We start from the raw sequence: 19,435 nt of genomic DNA, 5'->3' as shown, positions 1-19,435 counted from the left end.
TAGGTATAATCCAATCTTGGCACTGAAGGTTTCATTTGATGGCAAGAGAGGTCTAGTTGGGGATTTGTCTTCCATGTTATTTGCTGATTCCATTTAGATTTCTTAAAAAAATGTACATACTTAAAGAAGTTTCTACTGTAATGGATTTTCATATGAACCTTCAAATGACCCTTAGTTTTAGCTGTTCCTCCCTGTATTCCCTCCATTACCTCTCATTTGAATGTTCTGATTCCATAACCCACACATCAATCCATTACTGTGCATTCTATTTTTCCCTCTAGAGGAGTTCCTTTCCTCCCCACTAAACCCTTACTCTCTACCTAGCCTCTATAGTTATACAGATTTTAGTCCACTTATCAAATACTTAAAGTCTACCACCCTCATATAAGAAAAGATATACCACATTTGTGGTTTTGGTTCTGGTTATCTCACTCAGAATGATTTTTCTCTAGCATCATTCATTTACCTGTGAAATTTCATGATTTTATTTTAACAGTTCAGTAATATTCCATTTTGTAAATATCTACATTTTCCTTATCCATTCATCCAACGATGGACACTATGCTTTTTCCAGTTTCTGGCTGTTATGAAAAAAGAAGCAATGAACAGGGTTGAGCCAGTGTCTTTGCAGAGGATGTAGAGTACTTTGGGTGTATACCTGAGGGTGGCATAGCTGGATGTTAAGGTAGATCTACTCCTGGTTTCCTGCTACATAGAAAAGCTTTTTGGATTCATGAGGCCCCCTATATTAACTCTTCTTAGTGCCTGTTGTGCCAGTGTCCTGTTCAGAAAGTATTTCCCTGTGACAGTGAGTTCAAGACTATTCCACACTTTCTCTTCCATTAGATTCAGTGTATTTGGTGGTATGATGAGGTCTTTGATCCATTTGGCATTGAGTTTTGTGCAGTAGCAAGCTTGAGATAGGGGATGGTGATACATCGAGCCTCTTGTAGTTTTTTTTTATTATTTTATTATTCAGTTATTCAGGATTGTTTTATCTAGTTTTTTTTTTTTTGTGTGTGTGTGTGTGTGTGTCAGGGGGTTGTTTCTACATGAAGCTGAAAATTATCTTTAAATTTCTGTGAAGAATTGTGTTGGAATTTTGATGGGAAGTGTATTAAATATGTTCCTTGTTTTTAGTGGGATCGCCATTTTTATGATGTTAGTCAGATCGATCCGTGAGCATGGGAGATCTTTCCACCTTCTGATATATTCTACAATTTCTATCTTTAAAGTCTTAAAGTTTTTATTATACAAGTCTTTCATTTGCTTGGTTAGCGTCTTAGAGTTTCTATTTCTGTGAAGAGACAATATAACCACAGCAACTCTGATAAAGTAAAACATTTAGTTGGGTGACTTACAGTTCAAAGATTTAGTCAATTATTATCATGGTGGGACGTGGAGACTTGCAGGCAGACATGGTGCTGGAAAATGAGTGAAGAGTTATCTATCTTGATCTGCAGGCAACAAGAAGTGAACTGAGACATCCAGTGTGGCTTGAGCATATAAGAGGCATCAAAGCCTACCTCTACAGTGATATGCTTCCTTCAACATGGCCATATCCACTCCAACAAAGCTACACCTCCTAATAATGCCACTCCTTTTGAGGGGCATTTTTTTCATATCCCCACAGTTAGAGTTATTGCAAACTATTTTGTTTTCTGAGACTATTGTGAAAGGTATTGTTTCTCTGATTTCTTTCTTGGTCCATTTACCTTTTCTATATAGGAGGGCTATGGATATTTGTGAGTTAATTTTGTATCCAGCTACTTCACAGAAAGTGGATGTGGAGCAAGGGGAACACTCCTCCACTGCTGTTGGGAATGCAATATTGTACAGCCACTCTGGAAATCACTATGGCAGTATCTCAGAAAATTGGGAATCAACCTACCTGAAGATCCAGCAATACCACTCCTGGACATATACTCAAAAGATACTCAACCACACTACAAGGACATTTCTCAACTATGTTAATGGTAGCATTATTTATAATAGTTAGAATCTGGAAATAACCTAGATGCCCCTTAACTGAAGAATGGATAAAGAAAATGTGGTACATTTACACAGTGGTAAAAACAATGTCATCATGAAATTTGTAGGCAAATGGATGAAACTAGAAAAAACCGTCCTGAGTGAAGTAACCCATACCTAAAAAGACAAACATGATATGTACTCACTCACAAGTGAATGTTAGATGCAAAGCAAAAGATAACCATGCTACAATCCACAACCCCAGAGAAGCTAGGTAAAGAGGAGGGCACTAAGGGGAACACACATGGATCACCCCAGAAAGTAGAAAGGGTTAAAATCTCTTGGGAAACAGGAAGGGGGAATAGAGCGGAGAGAATGGGTGGTGATGGGAGTTGGGAACATTGGGGAGAGGCAGGGAGGGAGAGCAATGAAAGAGATATTTTGACAGAGTGTACTATTAAGGGGATGGGGAGAAATCTGCAGCTAGGGAAAACCCTAGGAACTCACAAGATTGTCCCCAGCTAAGACTCATAGCAGTGGTAGAGAGTGTGCTTGAACTAGCCTTCCCATGCACTCAGATTGGTGTCTACCCTAATTGTCATCATAGAGTCTATATCCAGTGACTTATAGAAGCAGATGCAGAGACCCATTGTCAAGCACTTGGCCAAAATCCTGGAGTTCAGTTGAAGAAAGGGAGGAAGGATTGTAAGAGCAAGGGAGATCAGAATCATGATGGGAAAAAACACAGAAATAGCTGACCCAAACAAATGGGAGTTCATGGACTCTGTACTGACAGCTGGGGAGCCTGCATGGGACCAAATTTGGCCCTCTGAATGTGGGTGAAAGTTGCATGGCTTTTATGTGTTTGTGGTTCCCCTGGCAATGGGACCAAGACTTATTCCTGGTTCAAGAACTGGCTTTTTAGAGTCCTTTCCCTATGGTGCAATGCCTTACTCAGCCTTGGTGCAGTGGGGAGGGGCTAGGACCAGCTCAAACTTGGTATGCCAACCTGTGTTGACTCTCCAAAGGAGGCCTTATCCTCTATGAGGATGGGATGGGGGTAAGTGAGGGGAGAGCAGGAGAAGAGGAGGGAGTGGGAAGAGGGGTTAGTATGTAAAAGGAAAGAGAATTTTTTTTTAAAATAAAAAGTTATAAAAAATCCATATGTTCTCCTAGATAATTTTTAGTAAAATTAAAAAAATGCATGTTTATTTTTGTAGTTATTTTTATTTAGGTGGTATGTTTGTTGAGTAATTTGAATTTAAAATACAACCATAATCACCACTGATGAAATACAGTAGAATTATGCTTAATTTTCTTTTAAATAAAAACATTCTGGCAAGAGAAAGAAGTTAGGTTGGATACTCAGATAATGATACTGCAATGGCTCATATTCCTTGACATTTCTCACCTCCTGAATGCAAGACATTAAAAAAAACAACAAGTACTAATGGGGAAGAGGAGCCATATGGGTTGGCATGGCTAGAGGATAAGAGATGGGAGCCAGGCCAAATACTGAGAACAGTCTTGTGAAGAGCATGACTCATAGGAGTGATACCCACATCCATGTCCAGGAAACCACAGGCCTTTCTTCCCCTCTTGATTATCCTTCCGCAAGCACCAGTCTCTCTACAGTCTTTGTACTACAGATATGTTTCATACTGACGGCTGACTCAGAGGATGCTTCTGCTTGCCACGTACCAGCTTACCACCTTCCATAAGAAGAATGGAGGAAAGGTAAGATGCCTTTTGTGACATTCTTCCTGAAGCTATTATCCATTTTTTGTTGGTCCATGACCATATAACTACATCAGAGGTGTAGAATCCAAGGAACCTCATGCATTTCTGCAGAAACAGGAGTCATTAAGGTCCTTCATGTCAGCTCTGTGGGCTGGCAGACTGCAGTGTGGGAGGTTTGAAGCCAGTGAGCCAAGGCAGTGCCCTCTCCTTGTACTTTCTCCTATTCTACTCTCACCCCAACTATTCACACATGCTCCTACTACGTGAATTCTGCCATTTTCCCTGACATGGCCAGCATACAGGTCAGGCATTGTCTCTAAAAGCTCAGTTTGGTCAGCACCTCAGTCACTGTGTTTCTTGCAATGGAAAGTTTCCATCTTTTGTGTCTTTCTGACTCAGTAGAAAGCAGATGGTCTAAAAATGAGCAACTAACCCAATTAAGTATAATTTATCAACAATGTACATATTTAGGGAAAGATACATGAGATGTTGAACCCATCTCCAACCCAGAAAAGGAAAAAGGGGTGTGGGGCTTTACCAATTGTTGGTATAGTAGAAGTCATCTGAACCCAGAGCTGGCTGTTACTGTGATTGCAGGGTTCCCATGCTATTTCCCAGTCATTCAATATTGATCAATTTTATTTTTTGGTCATTTAATTTATGCATACAGTGCATGCTGATTACTCTCCTGAACTCTCAATTATTCTTCCTATCTCTGTTGATCTCCCTCTCTCTGTTTCTTATTGAGAACATGATTTAGTGTGGTTTTGTAATATTTATTCTGCATGCCCATTTGGCAGTTTAAACTATCTATTGACTCCTAAATTGTTTACTAGTGGGTACCTGATTGAAGGCAATGACTACTCCTTTTCTAGTATCAGTTGTACGTCAATTATTCAGCTGGGAGCAGTAGTCTTTCCAGAATCCATCCTTCATATATGCCTGGCTATTTATTGGAATATTTTTGCGTAGAATTTATGTGTCCATTCCAAACTGCTGTGAGTCTGTGACTAGAATGACTGTGTCTTGTCAAGGGGATGTCATTTTGAAGTTCTACTCTTCATTTTTCCTCCTCTTACATTCTTTCTGCTCTTCCTTCTGCAGTGTTACCTGAGCTTAAAGGAAAAATGGAATAAATGACTTTCTTAAGGGGAAACTCTCAACCTTTACCCAATCTTAGTACTGTGTCTAGTAATGATTTTCTTCTTTTATTACCATTGGCTTGAAAGAGAAGCTTCTTTCATTAACGCTCATTATAATGTCTATAACTAGTATTAACATAAATATTCAGAGAGCAGCACTATGCTGTCAATTTAGTTCAACAACTGAATTCAGTTTCACCACAGGGCATATGATCTCCCTAATCTTATCTGTTTGATCTGATTTCCAGCACAAAGCAAGTATTCCTTCATATGTAGTGGGCTTCATATCCAACCAGAAAGCAGTTAGTTCCCCCATAACAATACTGCCGCTATTGCAAACATATGCATTTCTTACCTGGAAAGTTGCTCTCATAGATTGCAGGATTCATAGCTGGCTTAGACCATGAATGTGGTTTGTCCCTCAGGATCCTGCATAGCACCTTCTGGGATTGTGAAAACTAGCTCTAGCAGGGAGGAAGATTCCACCTTGTTACTAGCTTATTCTATGCATGTATATCAAGGTGTGTGGTATCTTTAGCAATAGGGTCTGAACATGTAGTGATGATGAAAAATACTGAAGGAATGACAAGAATCTGTATTATTTTGGACACCTGTGGTGACCCCTTGCCCAATAACTCATAGAGAGTTATAACATGTCTGGCAGGGTATTCTGTTTAACAGCTCATGGCTCCTCAAAGCAGCTTCCTTCAGATACATAATGCAGTCCCTTTAACATCATTTTTCAAGAATAATAATTTAAAGTTTAGTTTCAAAATTGTAGGTTTCTTTGTGCCCTTCATTTTGATTAACACTCTTAATCTACTCTTATTTCCCTATTCCTCCATCCCTCCCCTCCTTCTTTTTATCCCCATATCCCTCTTGGTATTTTCATATTTCCTTACACCCATTCTTTTGCAACTATTAAGGCATATTCCTTCCAAAGAACATTTTCTAGTGTCCTGGCTTCCACAAATAATCCAAAGAGATCACAAAGAATTAGAGATTTGAAGCTAGGATCCACAAATTGAGCAGAATATGTTGCATTTGTAGTTTTGTTGTTCCTGGGTTTTCTCTCTCAACACAATTTTTTCAGTTCCAGCCATTTTCATGAAATCTGCAAAATATAACATGTGTTTACAGATTAATATGTCCCACTGCATATGTGTACTCTACCTCATTTTTCACCCATCAGTTGATGAACATCTTTGATGATTCTCTATCTTAGGTATTGTGAATAGAATGGCAACAATTAACATGGATAGTGAAGGATTATTTTTATTAGCATAGTAAGTCTTTAAGATATATGTCAGGGCATGGTACATCATGTACTGTCTTAGTTACAATTACTATTGCTGTGATGAAACACAATGACCAAAGCAACTTGGGGAAGAAATTGTTTATTTGTCTTATGCTTCCACATCACAGCTCATCATCAAAGAAGTCAAGATAGGGACAAAAGCAGCTCAGGAAACTGGAGGCAGGAGCTGATGCAGAGATCACAGAGGAGTGCTACTTACCGGATTGCTCTTTATGGCTTGCTCAACCTGCTTTCTTGCAGAATCCAGAACTATCCGCTCAGAGATGGCACCACCAACAGTGGGCTGGGCCCTTCTCCATCAATCACTAAGAAAATGCCCTCCATGCTTATATGCAGCTTAATCTAATGGAGGAATTTCCCCAGTAGAGGCTCCTTCCTCTCCCATGATGCTTTCTTATGTCAAGCTGACATCAAACTAGCCAGTACATGTACTATAACAGTTCTATCTCATTTTCTGAGGAATAATCATACTGATTTCTCTTGTGGTAGTTTTAGTTTTAGTTCTCACCAACAACAGTAAATGAATGTTCCTCTGTCTCCATACCTTTATCACCATTTCTTGCTCTTTGGATTCTTGATGATAGCCATTCTGCTTGGGGTAAGATAGACTCTCAAAGCGGCTTTAACTTGCATTTTCCTGATGGCTGCTGATGTTGAATACTTTTCAAAATGGTAGCAGATATTCGTATTTCTTCTTTGGGGATTTGTCTGTTCAAATTTATAGTCCATTCCTTGATTGTGTTGCCTCTTTTCTTGATGTTTTACTCTTTGAGTTCTTTATGTTTTCTAGACAGTAGTCTTTGCTGTGCGTATAGCTAGATAATTGTGTTGTTTTTACTTCAGTTCAGTGTTCATTCCTGTTTTCTTTAAGGTCTTTCAGGTGTTTATTCAAATCCTGTTTGGATTCCTTGACCTCCTGAACATGCTTTTAACTCTTCATTTGAATCCTGTGTCCTGAGCTTCATCTATTGTACTCCCTGATGATACATGCTATAAGATTTATGATCTTTAGGAAAGACATACTGTTTTTTCCTATTGCTTGTAAATTTATTATGGGACTTGGGCATCTAGAGTTTGGTTCTTGGTCATACCTTTAGTTTTGCTCACCATTTTTGAGTGCTGAAGTGGGTCATAGACTACATACTTTTGGAGGAATCCCAAGGAACAATTTTTGGCAGAGGGAGTCTCTTATCAGGGGCCTATGAGTACTTACAGAGAAGACCAAGGTGGGGTATCTAGCTGGATATCTAGGGTAGTCCTAAAGGGTGTAAACAAAGAAAGTGGTTTCTATTAGGATGGGTGTGACACTTGATTGGCAGTTATATATTCTCTCAGGGTGTGGAACATTATCTTTCATTGCTTTTCCAGCTCTGAGATGTTTACACAGAACTCTACTTCTGGCTTCCCAGTTCCTGCATCAGAGAAGAACCAGTCTTAGGACAGAAAGAATTCGGGTTCACAGTTCTGTTTCTTTCTGACACAGCCCAACACACTGAGTGTCTATACTGGGACAGCCAACTACTCATATCAGTATAGAACATGGGTTGTAGATAGCCCAAATAAATACAAACTGGATTTAAATTAAAGCTCTAGAAATAATTGGTTTTGATAAATTACTTACTCTCCTCAATCTTGTTTCTCCTCCTTATGAACCTACTCAGTCATTACCACAGAGCAGGGTAGTCCTAGGAATCAGAAAGTATGCAGCATGTGCTTATGTTTTTATTTTTATTTTTTGTTCCAGAAACACTACTGGAGATTTCCTATACAAGAATATCAGCATCTCAACCTGGGAGACTACCATCACAGCACCAAACGGAAGCATCTACACTGACTTTTCAGACTGTGTCATCATGTTCCAAGCCATTAGTTTTCTGTCCCTCATCTTTGCCCTGGTTGGGATGGCAGGAAATGCCATGGTGCTGTGGCTTCTGGGCTTCCACATGCATAGGAATGCCTTCTCTGTCTACGTTCTCAACCTGGCAGTGGCTGACTTCCTCTTCCTCTGCTTTCAGTTTGTATATTGTCTTCTTTTTATCATTCACATCTTCTACTCCATTTCCATCCACATCCCTTTGCTTTGCCTTGTTGTGTCAACATTTGCTTATCTTTCTGGCCTGAGCATTCTCAGTGCCATTAGCATTGAGCGATGCCTGTCTGTCATGTGGCCCATCTGGTACCACTGCCAACGCCCAAGGCACACATCAGCTGTCACATGTGCCTTGCTTTGGGCCCTATCCCTGCTGTTGAGTCTCCTGCATGGGAATGCATGTGACTTACTGTTTAATGATTTTGAGTTGTTTTGGTGTCCAATATTTGATTTCATCGTGGCTGTATGGTCAGTTACTTTATTTGTGGTTCTTTGGGGGTCCAGCCTCACTCTGTTGGTGAGGATCTTTTGTGGCTCACAGAGGATTCCTGTAACTAGGTTGTATGTGATCATTGTACTCACAGTGGTATTCTTCCTGATCTTTGGTCTTCCTATGGGAGTCTACTGGCTCCTCTTCCAATGGATTGGGATTTATTATGATAAAATTTGTGATTTTTATCATGTGACAGTTCTCCTATCCTGTGTTAACAGCTGTGCCAACCCCATCATTTACTTCTTTGTTGGCTCCATCAGGCACCACAGGGTCCAGAGGAAGACTCTCAAGCTGGTTCTGCAGAGAGCCCTGCAGGACACTCCTGAGGAGGAGGAAGGTGGAGAGAAAGGTTCCTCAGGAGAGCTCAGAAAACTGGGAACACTCTAGTGCAGCAGCTGGGAGATGCTCTGGTCAAAGAAAAGTGGTTTTGAGAGAGAAATTTTTCTTTATGTTTGGGCTATTTTTATAACATTTTTGAGTTTGCTACCAGATCTTAACCAGTTTAAAAAAAATCATCGTTGTGGAAGTTGAATGACACAGAACTTTTTATACAAACAACTGACTGCAGTATTTCTGGAACTGTCTTACTCAGGGCTTCACCACCTCTTTTTGATGGGGCTCCTTGTAAATGCTCTGGAGCCACGGACTGCTCATACTGTTTCAAATCCCTCCTTCATCTGAAGATTCAAGAAAGTGCAGGAAATGGTTGCATTTCTTTAGTCACTGAAATTTATAGTGGTTAGGTGAATGTTATATTTTTCAAAACTTCCTTTTTAAAAAGAACTATTTTTCAGTGTTTCAAGTATTAAATAGATATACTTATAATCCCAGTTCTTATTAATTTCTACATGTTTTGAAGAATTTGTGGAGCTATAGTCTTTCTTTTATAAATTGCTTAGTAAACAAATATGCATTCTCAAGAGAAGTCTGTATTAAATCTCTTATCACCTGGTGGAGTCCTCACCCCAGAGTTCACTGTGTCTGCCATTTTCCACATTGGAAGAGTCTGGCCATATTTTGTAACGAGATCCATCAACATCCATGCACATCTGAAGATAGAGGGAGACTGTCCTCTGTGGTTTCATTCACAATGTCTTGCTTATCATTCCATGTTCAAGTCCTTTCTCTTCCTCTATTATCTTTGCCAAGATTGCCCTCTCTTTGACTGTCTAATCCCTTAAGACAAGTTTCTAATGAGGTCCTTTAGACTAGGTTCTCTTGAAATGAAACCTGTTTATTTATACTATTCTCAGAAGCCCACAGCATTTATTCCTTGAATTATGCTTGTTTTAGTAACATGTTTTATAAAATACGATTTCAATTTTAAAGATGAAATATGTGATAATTTCAATTGAAGCACAATTAAGAAAGGGTAATATGAATAGACCAATGGGAACAAATGAACAAGTTTTCTTAAGTGAGTATAGCTACAGGACTGAGAAGCAATCAAGACACAGAAAGATCTCTTATCTCTCTACACTTCCATTTCCTCTTCATTTGTAACTCTTTGCCTTAGAGGTCAGTTCTGTCCATATTTCTCTTCTGAAATAAAAGTTAAAGTCCATACTGGAAGAGTAAAACATGAAGATTGGTATACATGTGGTGAAATGGTTGTTACAGTTGAACAAAATAATGTATATGTCATCTCATGTAAATATTCATTTTTCTCCTTGTGGCAAAAACTTCATATTTAGAAAAGGTTCTATTGGCAATGCACTGTTATCACATAGATATCTCATGCCGTTTATTACTGTGGTGGTTTGAATGACAATGTCCCCTAAAAGGCTATGTATTTGAATCTTGGTCTCCACTTGGTGGAGCTGTTTGGGAATGATTAAGAGGTGAGACCTCATTGGTAGATATATGTCACTGAGGGTGCACTTTAAGGTTTTAAAAGCCCACTTTATTTCCATCCCCCCTCTCTCTTTCTGTCTTATGATTGTGGATCAGATGTATGGAGTCAACTACTCCTTCAGTGCAATGCCTGCCTGCCTACTGGCCTACCACCATTCTCTCTGCCATGATGGTCATGAACACTAACTCTCTGCAATCATGACCCCCAAATTATTTTTTAGAAGCTTCTTTGGTCAGTGTAAGTAGAAAAGTAACTAAGACATAAGTTGGTACCAGGGAGTGGGATATTGTTGTGAGAGGCTGACCTTGCTTCTTTTTGGAGAAATGTGGAAGATTTGGGGACATTGAGATAGGAAGTCAGTTGAATGCTATAAGTGGGCCTCAAGTAGAAGCTTGGAAGACAGTAACATTGCAAATGCCAAGGACTATAAAAGACTATAAAGATCAACTCAAGAGGTTTCAGAAGGGAACAATGGGCTAGAGACCATTCTTTTGATATTTTGGTGAAGAATGTGGCTGGTTGTGCCTTTGTATAAGAATCGCCTGAAGCTAAATTGTTAAGTTTTGGCTTCTTTTGTTTGCAGAGAGGAGTAAGTCAACCATGCAACAGAGAAAGCATGGCAAAAAGAATCACAAAATGTACAATTTGAGAAGCAAAATAGCACCAGGAAGTTTAATGTTGGAGCTAAGTCTTGTGCTCACAGAGATGAGAAGTTGAAAGTAAGTCCTGTTGTGAAAAGGAATACAAGGAGATCTATTCTCAAGCAAGACCCCACCCAGATAAGCTTCCAATTCATAAAAAGAAAATGCCTAAAGACTTTCCTAAAACAAAGGAAAACTTAGTCAACATTGGAAATAAATCAATGCCTATGCAATTGTAATTCAAGGAGGGGGTCCAGGTTCCATCCCAAGTATGCAGGAGAACTTGACAGCATCAGTATGTGGCATTGGCTTAATCAAGATGGATGCATGAGCAGAGAGGTTGCAAAATCCATCTCTGAGGTTAAGGAAAACTACTGAGACTGAAAGACCCTAACCCTTCAGGCTTACACCCCCCAAGCTCCAAGAAAATGAGGAACTAAAAATCTAGTTCCAAGGGCAAGCTGACTCAGCCACCCCTGCCACAATGTAACAATGTAAAGAGATTTCTATTAAGAGATGCGCTCAACTGTGACTGGGATAATTGCAAGTGTTCCAGGAAAGACCACTGTAACCTTTGTGTAACTCTCACTCCCACCCTGATACCCCCCTTGAGGTTTCCGGAAGAATGTGTATGCGGATGTGACTGTATCCCCTCTGTGATTAGACCATGATCTCGAGAAATTAGCCTCTACACATAAATCAATCGAAAAGAAATTGTATGAGAATTGTAATCTTGTGGTTTTTGTGTTTTTTTCCTTTAAAAGTACCTATGTGGCTGCAGTAGGATGCAACACTTGCTCTCAGGACAAGAGTGGTCCAACTGTACAGCCGCATCAATAAACCTCCTGCTGTTTGCATCAACTGGACCGGAGTCTGGGTTCTTGGGGTGCCCACTTGAGAAAGTAGTCTGGGTCTGGGGTCTATCAAGACCAGGCACCCAGCAGGGGAGCCTTTGCGTTGAGGCCCGTGTAGACCATGTGTGAAGTTGTGTAAGTGAAGGCCAGATTACATTGGAGACCTCAAGATTCTGGAGACATCACAGACATGGGATATCTGCCTAGGAGTGTCTTACAGGGAAGGGTCCATCCTAGGAGAGTGGTGTACTGCAGGCAGCAAAGCTGGAAGTGGAGATCAATCTCAGCCCTTTGACATCAGATATGGATTTACAGGATTTGGAGTTTGCTCTACTGAAGTTTGATCCTGCTTTGGCCTAGCATTTCTTCACTGTACCTCCCTTTTGGAGTGACAATGTATGATTGGTTCAAAGCTGATGGAATGTTTTGAGAAAGATCATGGGGTGAGGCCTTGTTGGTGGAGGTATTTCACTTCAGGTAGTTTTTTGAGTTTTTAAAAACCTGTGCCATTCCCAGTTAGTTCTCACTCCATCTCTCTGCTTCATGTTTGTAGACCAGAAGTAAGAGCAGATGTAAGCTATTGCTCCAGTTCCATGCTTGCCTGCCTGCCTTATTCCATGCTTCCAGATAGAAACACAGCTTGGGTGCTGGGAGGAGGGTATATAAGGCTTTTCCTGTTAATTGAATAAATAAGTCTGCAGTTTGCCTTCAACTGACTCCTGGTGTCTGTGTTGTTGATGCTGCACCTTCTCACCTCCTCCCTCCAGGGAGCCTTTAGGATCCAACAACAGGATGATCATGGATTTCAACCCTCTGGAACTATGAGTACCCAAATTAAATGTTTTCTTTAGAAAGTTGCCTTGTTCATGTTGTTCATGGTGTCTCATCACAGCAATAGAAAATGAACTAACACAATGACTTTTACTTCATCTTACATTTATATCACTCAATATTATTCACCTACGCTTTTACTTTTCTGTCCCTTGCTCACCAAAAGACTTGTTAACTGTTATATTGTCATTCTCTATGTATTGACTCTTTAAATTGCAGTCCACTTGTATATGAATTATGTATATTTTCTCCTTATCTTATACTTCATAGCATAATGTACATTAAATTATCCTTAGTCCAGCTAATGACTAGGACTCTTTGCTCTTTTTTTCATTAAGAAATTTTCTACTTACTCTACATACCACCCAGAGATCTCACCTCCTCCCTCCTCCCACCCTTCAGCCCTCCCTCCCAAGCCACCACACATTGCCACATCCCTCAAATCAAGGTCTCCCATGGGGAGTCAGCAGAGCCCAGCACACTGAGCAAAGGCAGATCTAAGCCCCTCCCCACTGCACTAAGGCTGCACAACCTGTCACACCACAGGCACAGGGCTCCCAAAAGCCTGCTCATGTACCATGGATGGATCCCAATCCCCGTGCCTGAGTGCCCCCCAAACAGTTTGAACCAAACAACTATATTCCATATCCGGAGGTCCTAATCCAGTCCCATGGTGGCTCCACAGCCACTAGTCTACAGTTCATGGGCTTCCATTAGTGTGGCCTGTCATCTCTGCATGTCTTCCCATCATGATCTCGATGTCCCCTGCCTGCAGAATTCCTCCTCTCTCTTATCAACTGGATTCCTGGAGCTCAGCTTGGTGCCTGGCCATGGATCTCTGCGTCTGCCTCCATCAGTCACTGGACAAAGGCTCTGTGATGATGGTTAGGTTATTCACTAGACCTGTCACAAGAGTTGACCAGTCCAGGCACCCTCTAGACCACTGCCAGCAGTCAAATTTGGGGGCGTCCCTGTGGATTCCTTAGAGCCTCCCTGGCACACTGCCTCTTTCTATTCCCATGATGTCCTCATCTATCATGGTATCTCCCTTCCTGCCCTCCCACTCTGTCTCTCTTCCAGCTTGACCTTCCCATTTCCCTATGTTCTCATGTCCCACTCCTCACTCTCTACCTGCCCCACTCCTAGCTCATGTAGATCTCATCCACTTCTCCCTCACTGGGCCATCCATCTGTCCCTCCTAGAGTTTTTCCCTGTTAGCTAGCCTCTCTGGAGCTGTGGGTTGCAGTCTGGCCACCCCTTCCCTCACATCTAGCATCCACTTATGAGTGAGTACATACTATGTTTGTCCTTCTGAGTCTGGGTTACCTCACTCAGGATTTTATTTTCTAGTCCTATCCATTTGCCTGCAAATTTCATGATGTCATTGCATTTTTACTGCTGAGTAGTGCTCCATTGTGTATTTGTGCCACATTTTCTTTATCCATTCTTCAGTTGAGGGGCACCTAAGTTGTTTCTTGATGTTATGAACAGTGCTGATATGAACATAGCTGAGCATGTATCCTTGTGGTAAGATTGAGCATTTCTTTGGTATATGCCCAAGAGTGGTATAGCTGGGTCTTGAGGAAGACTTATCCTCAGTTTTCTGAGAAACCGCCATACTCATTAGCAGAGTGGCTGTACAAGTTTGCATTCCCACCAACAGTGTAAGAGTGTTTCCCTTGCTCCTCATCCTCTCCAACATAAGTTGTTATCAGTGTTCTTATCTTAGCCATTCTGACAGGTATAAGATGGTATCTCAGAGTCATTTTGATTTGCATTTCCCTGAAGACTAAGGATGTTGAGCAATTCCTTAAATGTCTTTCAGCCATTTGAGATTCTTCTGTTGAGAATTCTCTGTTAAGCTCTGTAATCCATTTTTTAATTGGATTGTTCAGTATTTTGAAGTCTAGCTTTTTGAGTTCTTATATATTTTGGAGATCAGCCCTCTATCAGATGTGGGGTTAGTGAAGATCTTTTCCCATTCTGTAGGCTGTCCTTTTGTCTTATTGACCATGTCCTTTGCTCTACAAAAGCTTCTCAGTTTCAGGAGGTCCCATTTATTAATTGTCGCTCTCAGTGTCTATGCTACTGGTGTTATATTTAGGAAGTGGTCTCCTGTGCCAATGCATTCAAGACTACTTCCTACTTTCTCTTCTATCAAGTTTAGTGTACCTGGATTTATGTTGAGGTCTTTGATCCACTTGGACTTGAGTTTTATGTATGGTGATAGATATGGATCTATTTTCAATCGTCTACATGTTGACATCCAGTTATGCCAGCACCATTTGTTGAAGATGCTTTCTATTTTCCATGGTACTGTTTTGGCTTCTTTGTCAAAAATTGTATGTTCATAGGTATGTGGATTAATGTCAGGGTCTTCAATTCCATTCCATTGGTCCATGTGTCATTTTTTTTTTTTTTTTTTTTTTTTTTTTTTTTTTTTTTTTTTAGCAAGAAACTGGAAACAACCTAGATGCTCCTCAACTGAAGAATGGATAAAAAAAATGTGGCACAAATACAAAATGGAGTAGTACTCAGCAGTAAAGAACAATAATGATATCATGAAATTTGCAGGCAAATGGATGGAACTAGAAAATATCATCCTGAGTGAGGTAACCCAGACTCAGAAGGACAAACATAGCATGTACTCACTTATAAGTGGATGCTAGATGTGAGGGAAGGGATGGCCAGACTGCAACCCACAGCTCCAGAGAGGCTAGCTAACAGGGAAAGACTCTAGGAGGGACACATGGATGACCCAGCGAAGGAGAAGTGGATGAGATCTACATGAGCGGACTGGGTGTGGGTGGGTGGAGGGCAAGGTGTGGGGCATGAGAACATAGGGAAATGGGAAGGTCAAGCTGGAAGAGAGACAGAGTGGGAGGGCAGGAAGGGAGATACCATGATAGATGAGGACATCATGGGAATAGGAAGAGGCAGTGTGCCAGGGAGGCTCTAAGGAATCCACAGGGATGCCCCCAAATTTGACTGCTGGCAGTGGTCTAGAGGGTGCCTGGACTGGTCAACTCTGGTGACAGGTCTAATGAATACCCTAACCATCATCACAGAGCCTTTGTCCAGTGACTGATGGAGGCAGATGCAGAGATCCATGGCCAGGCACCAAGCTGAGCTCCAGGAATCCAGTTGATAAAAGAGAGGAGGAATTTTGCAGGCAGGGCACATCAAGATCATGATGGGAAGACATGAAGAGATGACAGGACACACTAGTGGAAGCCCATGAACTGTAGACTAGTGGCTGTGGAGCCACCATGGGACTGGATTAGGACCTCTGGATATGGAATATGGTTGTTTGGTTCAAACTGTTTGGGGGGCACCCAGGCACGGGGATCGGGATCCACCCATGGTGCATGGGCAGGCTTTTGGGAGCCCCCTGCCTGTGGTGTGACAGGTTGTGCAGCCTTAGTGCAGTGGGAAGGGGCTTGGACTTGCCTCTGCTCAGTGTGGTGGGCTCTGCTGACTCCCCATGGGAGACCCTGATTTGAGGTATGTGGGGATGTGGGATGGCTTGGGAGAGAGGGCTAGAGGGGTGGGAGGAGGGAGGAGGTGGGATCTGTGGGTGGTATGTAGAGTGAGTAGAAAATTTCTTAATGAAGAAAAATGAAAAAAAAATGGATGTGCACTGTTGAAATAAAAAAAAAATAAAGTTAAGTGTTGTTCTTTCCAAGTCTGTGAAGAATTGTGTTGTTATTTTGATGGGGATTACATTGTATCTGTAGATTGCTTTTGGTAAGATTGCCATTTTTATTATGTTAATCCTAACTATCCATGAGCATGGGAGCTCTTCCCATTTTCTGATATCTTCTTTGATTTCTTTCTTCAGAGACTTAAAGTTCTTATCGTACAGTAGGTCTTTCACTTGCTTAGTTAGAGTTACCCCAAAGTATTTTATATTATTCTCTGATTTCTTTCTCAGCCCATTTATCATTTGTATATAGGAGGGTTACTGATTTTTTGAGTTAATCTTGTATCCTGCCACCTTATTAAAGGAGCTTATCAGCTATAGGAGTTCCCTCATAGAAATTTTGGGGTCAGTTATGTATAACATCCTATTGTCTGCAAATAGTGAAAGTCTGACTTCTTCATTTCCAATTTGTATCACCTTGATCTTTTTTTGTTGTCTTACTGCTCTAGCTAGAACTTCAAGTAATATGTTGAATAAATATGGGGAGAGTGGACAGCCTTGTCTTGTTCCTGATTTTAGTGGAATTGCTTTGAGTTTCTTTCCATTTAATTTGATGTTGGCTGTTGGCTTGATGTAAATTGTCTTTATTATGTTTCGGTATGTTCCTTGTATTCCTGATCTCTCTAGAACCTTTATCATGAAGGACTGTTGGATTTTGTCAAAGGCTTTTTCAACATCTAATGAGATGATCATGTGTTTTTTTCTTTCAGTTTTTTAATATGGTGTATTACATTGACATATTTTCATATGTTGAACCATCTTTGCATCCTTGGGATGAAGCCTACTTGGTCATGGTTGATACTTTTTTTGATGTGTTCTGGATTCGGTTAGCCAGTATTTTATTGAGTATTTTTGTATCAATGTTCATAAAGGAGATTGGTCTGTAATTCTCTTTCTTTGTTACACCTTTGTGTGGTTTGGATATGACGGTAACTGTAGCCTCATAAGAGTTTGGTAGTGTTCCTTCTGTTTCTATTGTATGAAACAATTTAAAGAGTATTGGTATTAGCTCTTCTTTGAAAATCTGGTAGAATTCTTTACTAAACCATATGGTCCTGGGCTTTTGTTGGTTGGAAGACTTTTAATTGCCATTTCTATTTCCTTAGGGGTTATTGGTCTATTTAAATAGTTTATTTGGTCTTGATTTAACTTTAGTATATTGTTCCTATCCAGAAAATTGTCCTTTTCTTTCAGATTTTCTAATTTAGTGAAGTACAGGATTTTGAAGTTATGACCTGAAGATTCTCTGGATTTCCTTGTCTTCGGTTGTTATATCTCCTTTTTCATTTCTGATTTTGTTAATTTGGATGCTCTTTCCCTGCTGTTTGGCTAATTTGGATAAGGGATTGTCTATTTTGTTGATTTTCTCAAAGAACCAACTCTTTGTTTCATTGATTCTTTGTATTGTTCTCTTTGTTTCTATTTTATTGATTTCAGCCCTCAATTTGATTATTTCCTGGCATCTGTTTCTCCTGGGTGAGCTTGCTTCTTCTTGTTCTAGAGCTTTCAAGTGTGTTGCTAAGTCACTAGTGTAGCTAGAATTTTTCTGCCTGGCCCACGGGCAGGCAAATCTCTCTCACCCACCATTCCCGCAGCCGCTCAGACCCAACCAAGTGAACACACAGAGACTTATATTACTTACAAACTGTATGGCCATTGCAGGCTTCTTGCTAACTGTTCTTATATCTTATATTAACCAATTTCTATTAATCTTTAAGATGCCACATGGCTCGTGGCTTACTGGTATCTTAACATCTTCTCATGGCAGCAGCTGGCAGTGTCTCTCTGACTCAGCCTTCCACTTCCCAGAATTCTCTTCTCTGCTTGTCCTGCCTATACTTCCTGCCTGGCTACTGGCCAATCAGCATTTTATTTATACAGAGCGATATCGACAGCATGCTAGTGTGAGATTTCTCCAACTTCTTTATGTGGGCATTTAGTACTATGAATTTTCCTCTTAGCACTGCTTTCATAGTGTCCATAAGTTTGGGTATGCTGTATGTTCGTTTTCATTGAATTCTAGGAAATCTTTAATTTGTTTCTTTATTTCTTCCTTGACCCATTGGTGATTCAATTGGGCATTATTCAGTTTCCATGAGATTGTAGGCTTTCTGTAATTATTGTTTTTGTTGAAATCTAACTTTAAGCCATGGTAGTCCGATAAGATACAGGAGGTTATTCCAATTTTTTTGTATCTGTTGAGATTTGTTTTGTGACCAAGCATATGGTCAATTTTGGAGAAGGTTCCATGGGGTGCTGAGAAGAAGGTATATACTTTTTTGTTAGGGTGGAATATTCTATTAAATGCATTTGAGTCATAATGTCTGTTAGTTCCCTCATTTCTCTGTTAAGTTTCTGTGTGGTAGACCTGTCCATTGGTGAGTGTGGGGTGTTGAAGTCTCCCACTACTAGTGTATGGGTTTGATGTGTGATTTAAACTTTAGTAATGTTTCTTTTACAAATGTAGGTGCCCTTGTATTTGGGGCATAAATATTCAGAATTGAGACTTCATCTTGTCAGATTTTCTCTGTGATAAATATGTAGTGTCCTTCCCGATCTCTATCGATTGATTTTAGTTTAAAGTCTATTTTATTAGATATTAGGATAGCTACACCAGCTTGTTTCTTAAATCCATTTGATTGGAAAGTCTTTTCCCAGCCTTTTATTCTGAGGTAGTGTCTGTCTTTGAAGTTGAGGTCTGTTTCTTGCATGCAGCAAATGGATGGATCTTGTTTTTGTGTCTTTTTATAGGTGAATTGAGACCATTTGGTATTAATGAATATTAATGACCAGTGATTGTTCATTCCTGTTATTTTTTGGTGGTAGTGTTGTATGTTTCCCTTCTTTGGTATTTGTTGGTGTGGGATTATCTATTGCCTGTGTTTTCATGGGTGTATCTAACTTCCTTAGGTTGGATTTTTCCTTCAAATGCTTTCTGTAGGGCTGGATTTGTGGAGAGATATTGTTTAAATCTGGTTTTATTATGGAATATTTGTTTACTCTGCCCATGTTGATTG

General features: G+C 40.3%; 1 protein-coding gene across 1 annotated transcript; it reads left to right on the top strand.

Moving 5' to 3' along the window:
• Window positions 1-3,697: 3,697 nt before the first annotated feature.
• On the top strand, window positions 3,698-9,218 carry LOC131921407 (mas-related G-protein coupled receptor member B2-like). Its single transcript, XM_059276129.1, has 2 exons — window positions 3,698-3,708; window positions 7,916-9,218. The coding sequence occupies exons 1-2, from the start codon at window positions 3,698-3,700 to the stop codon at window positions 8,919-8,921; spliced, it is 1,017 nt and encodes a 338-aa protein (XP_059132112.1). The 3' UTR covers window positions 8,922-9,218.
• The last annotated feature ends 10,217 nt before the right edge of the window (window positions 9,219-19,435 follow it).

This window comes from Peromyscus eremicus, chromosome 1 (assembly GCF_949786415.1).
Source record: "Peromyscus eremicus chromosome 1, PerEre_H2_v1, whole genome shotgun sequence".
Lineage (NCBI taxonomy): Eukaryota > Metazoa > Chordata > Mammalia > Rodentia > Cricetidae > Peromyscus > Peromyscus eremicus.
Note: the sequence above shows the minus strand (reverse complement) of the source record. Positions and strands in the feature narration are given on the sequence as shown.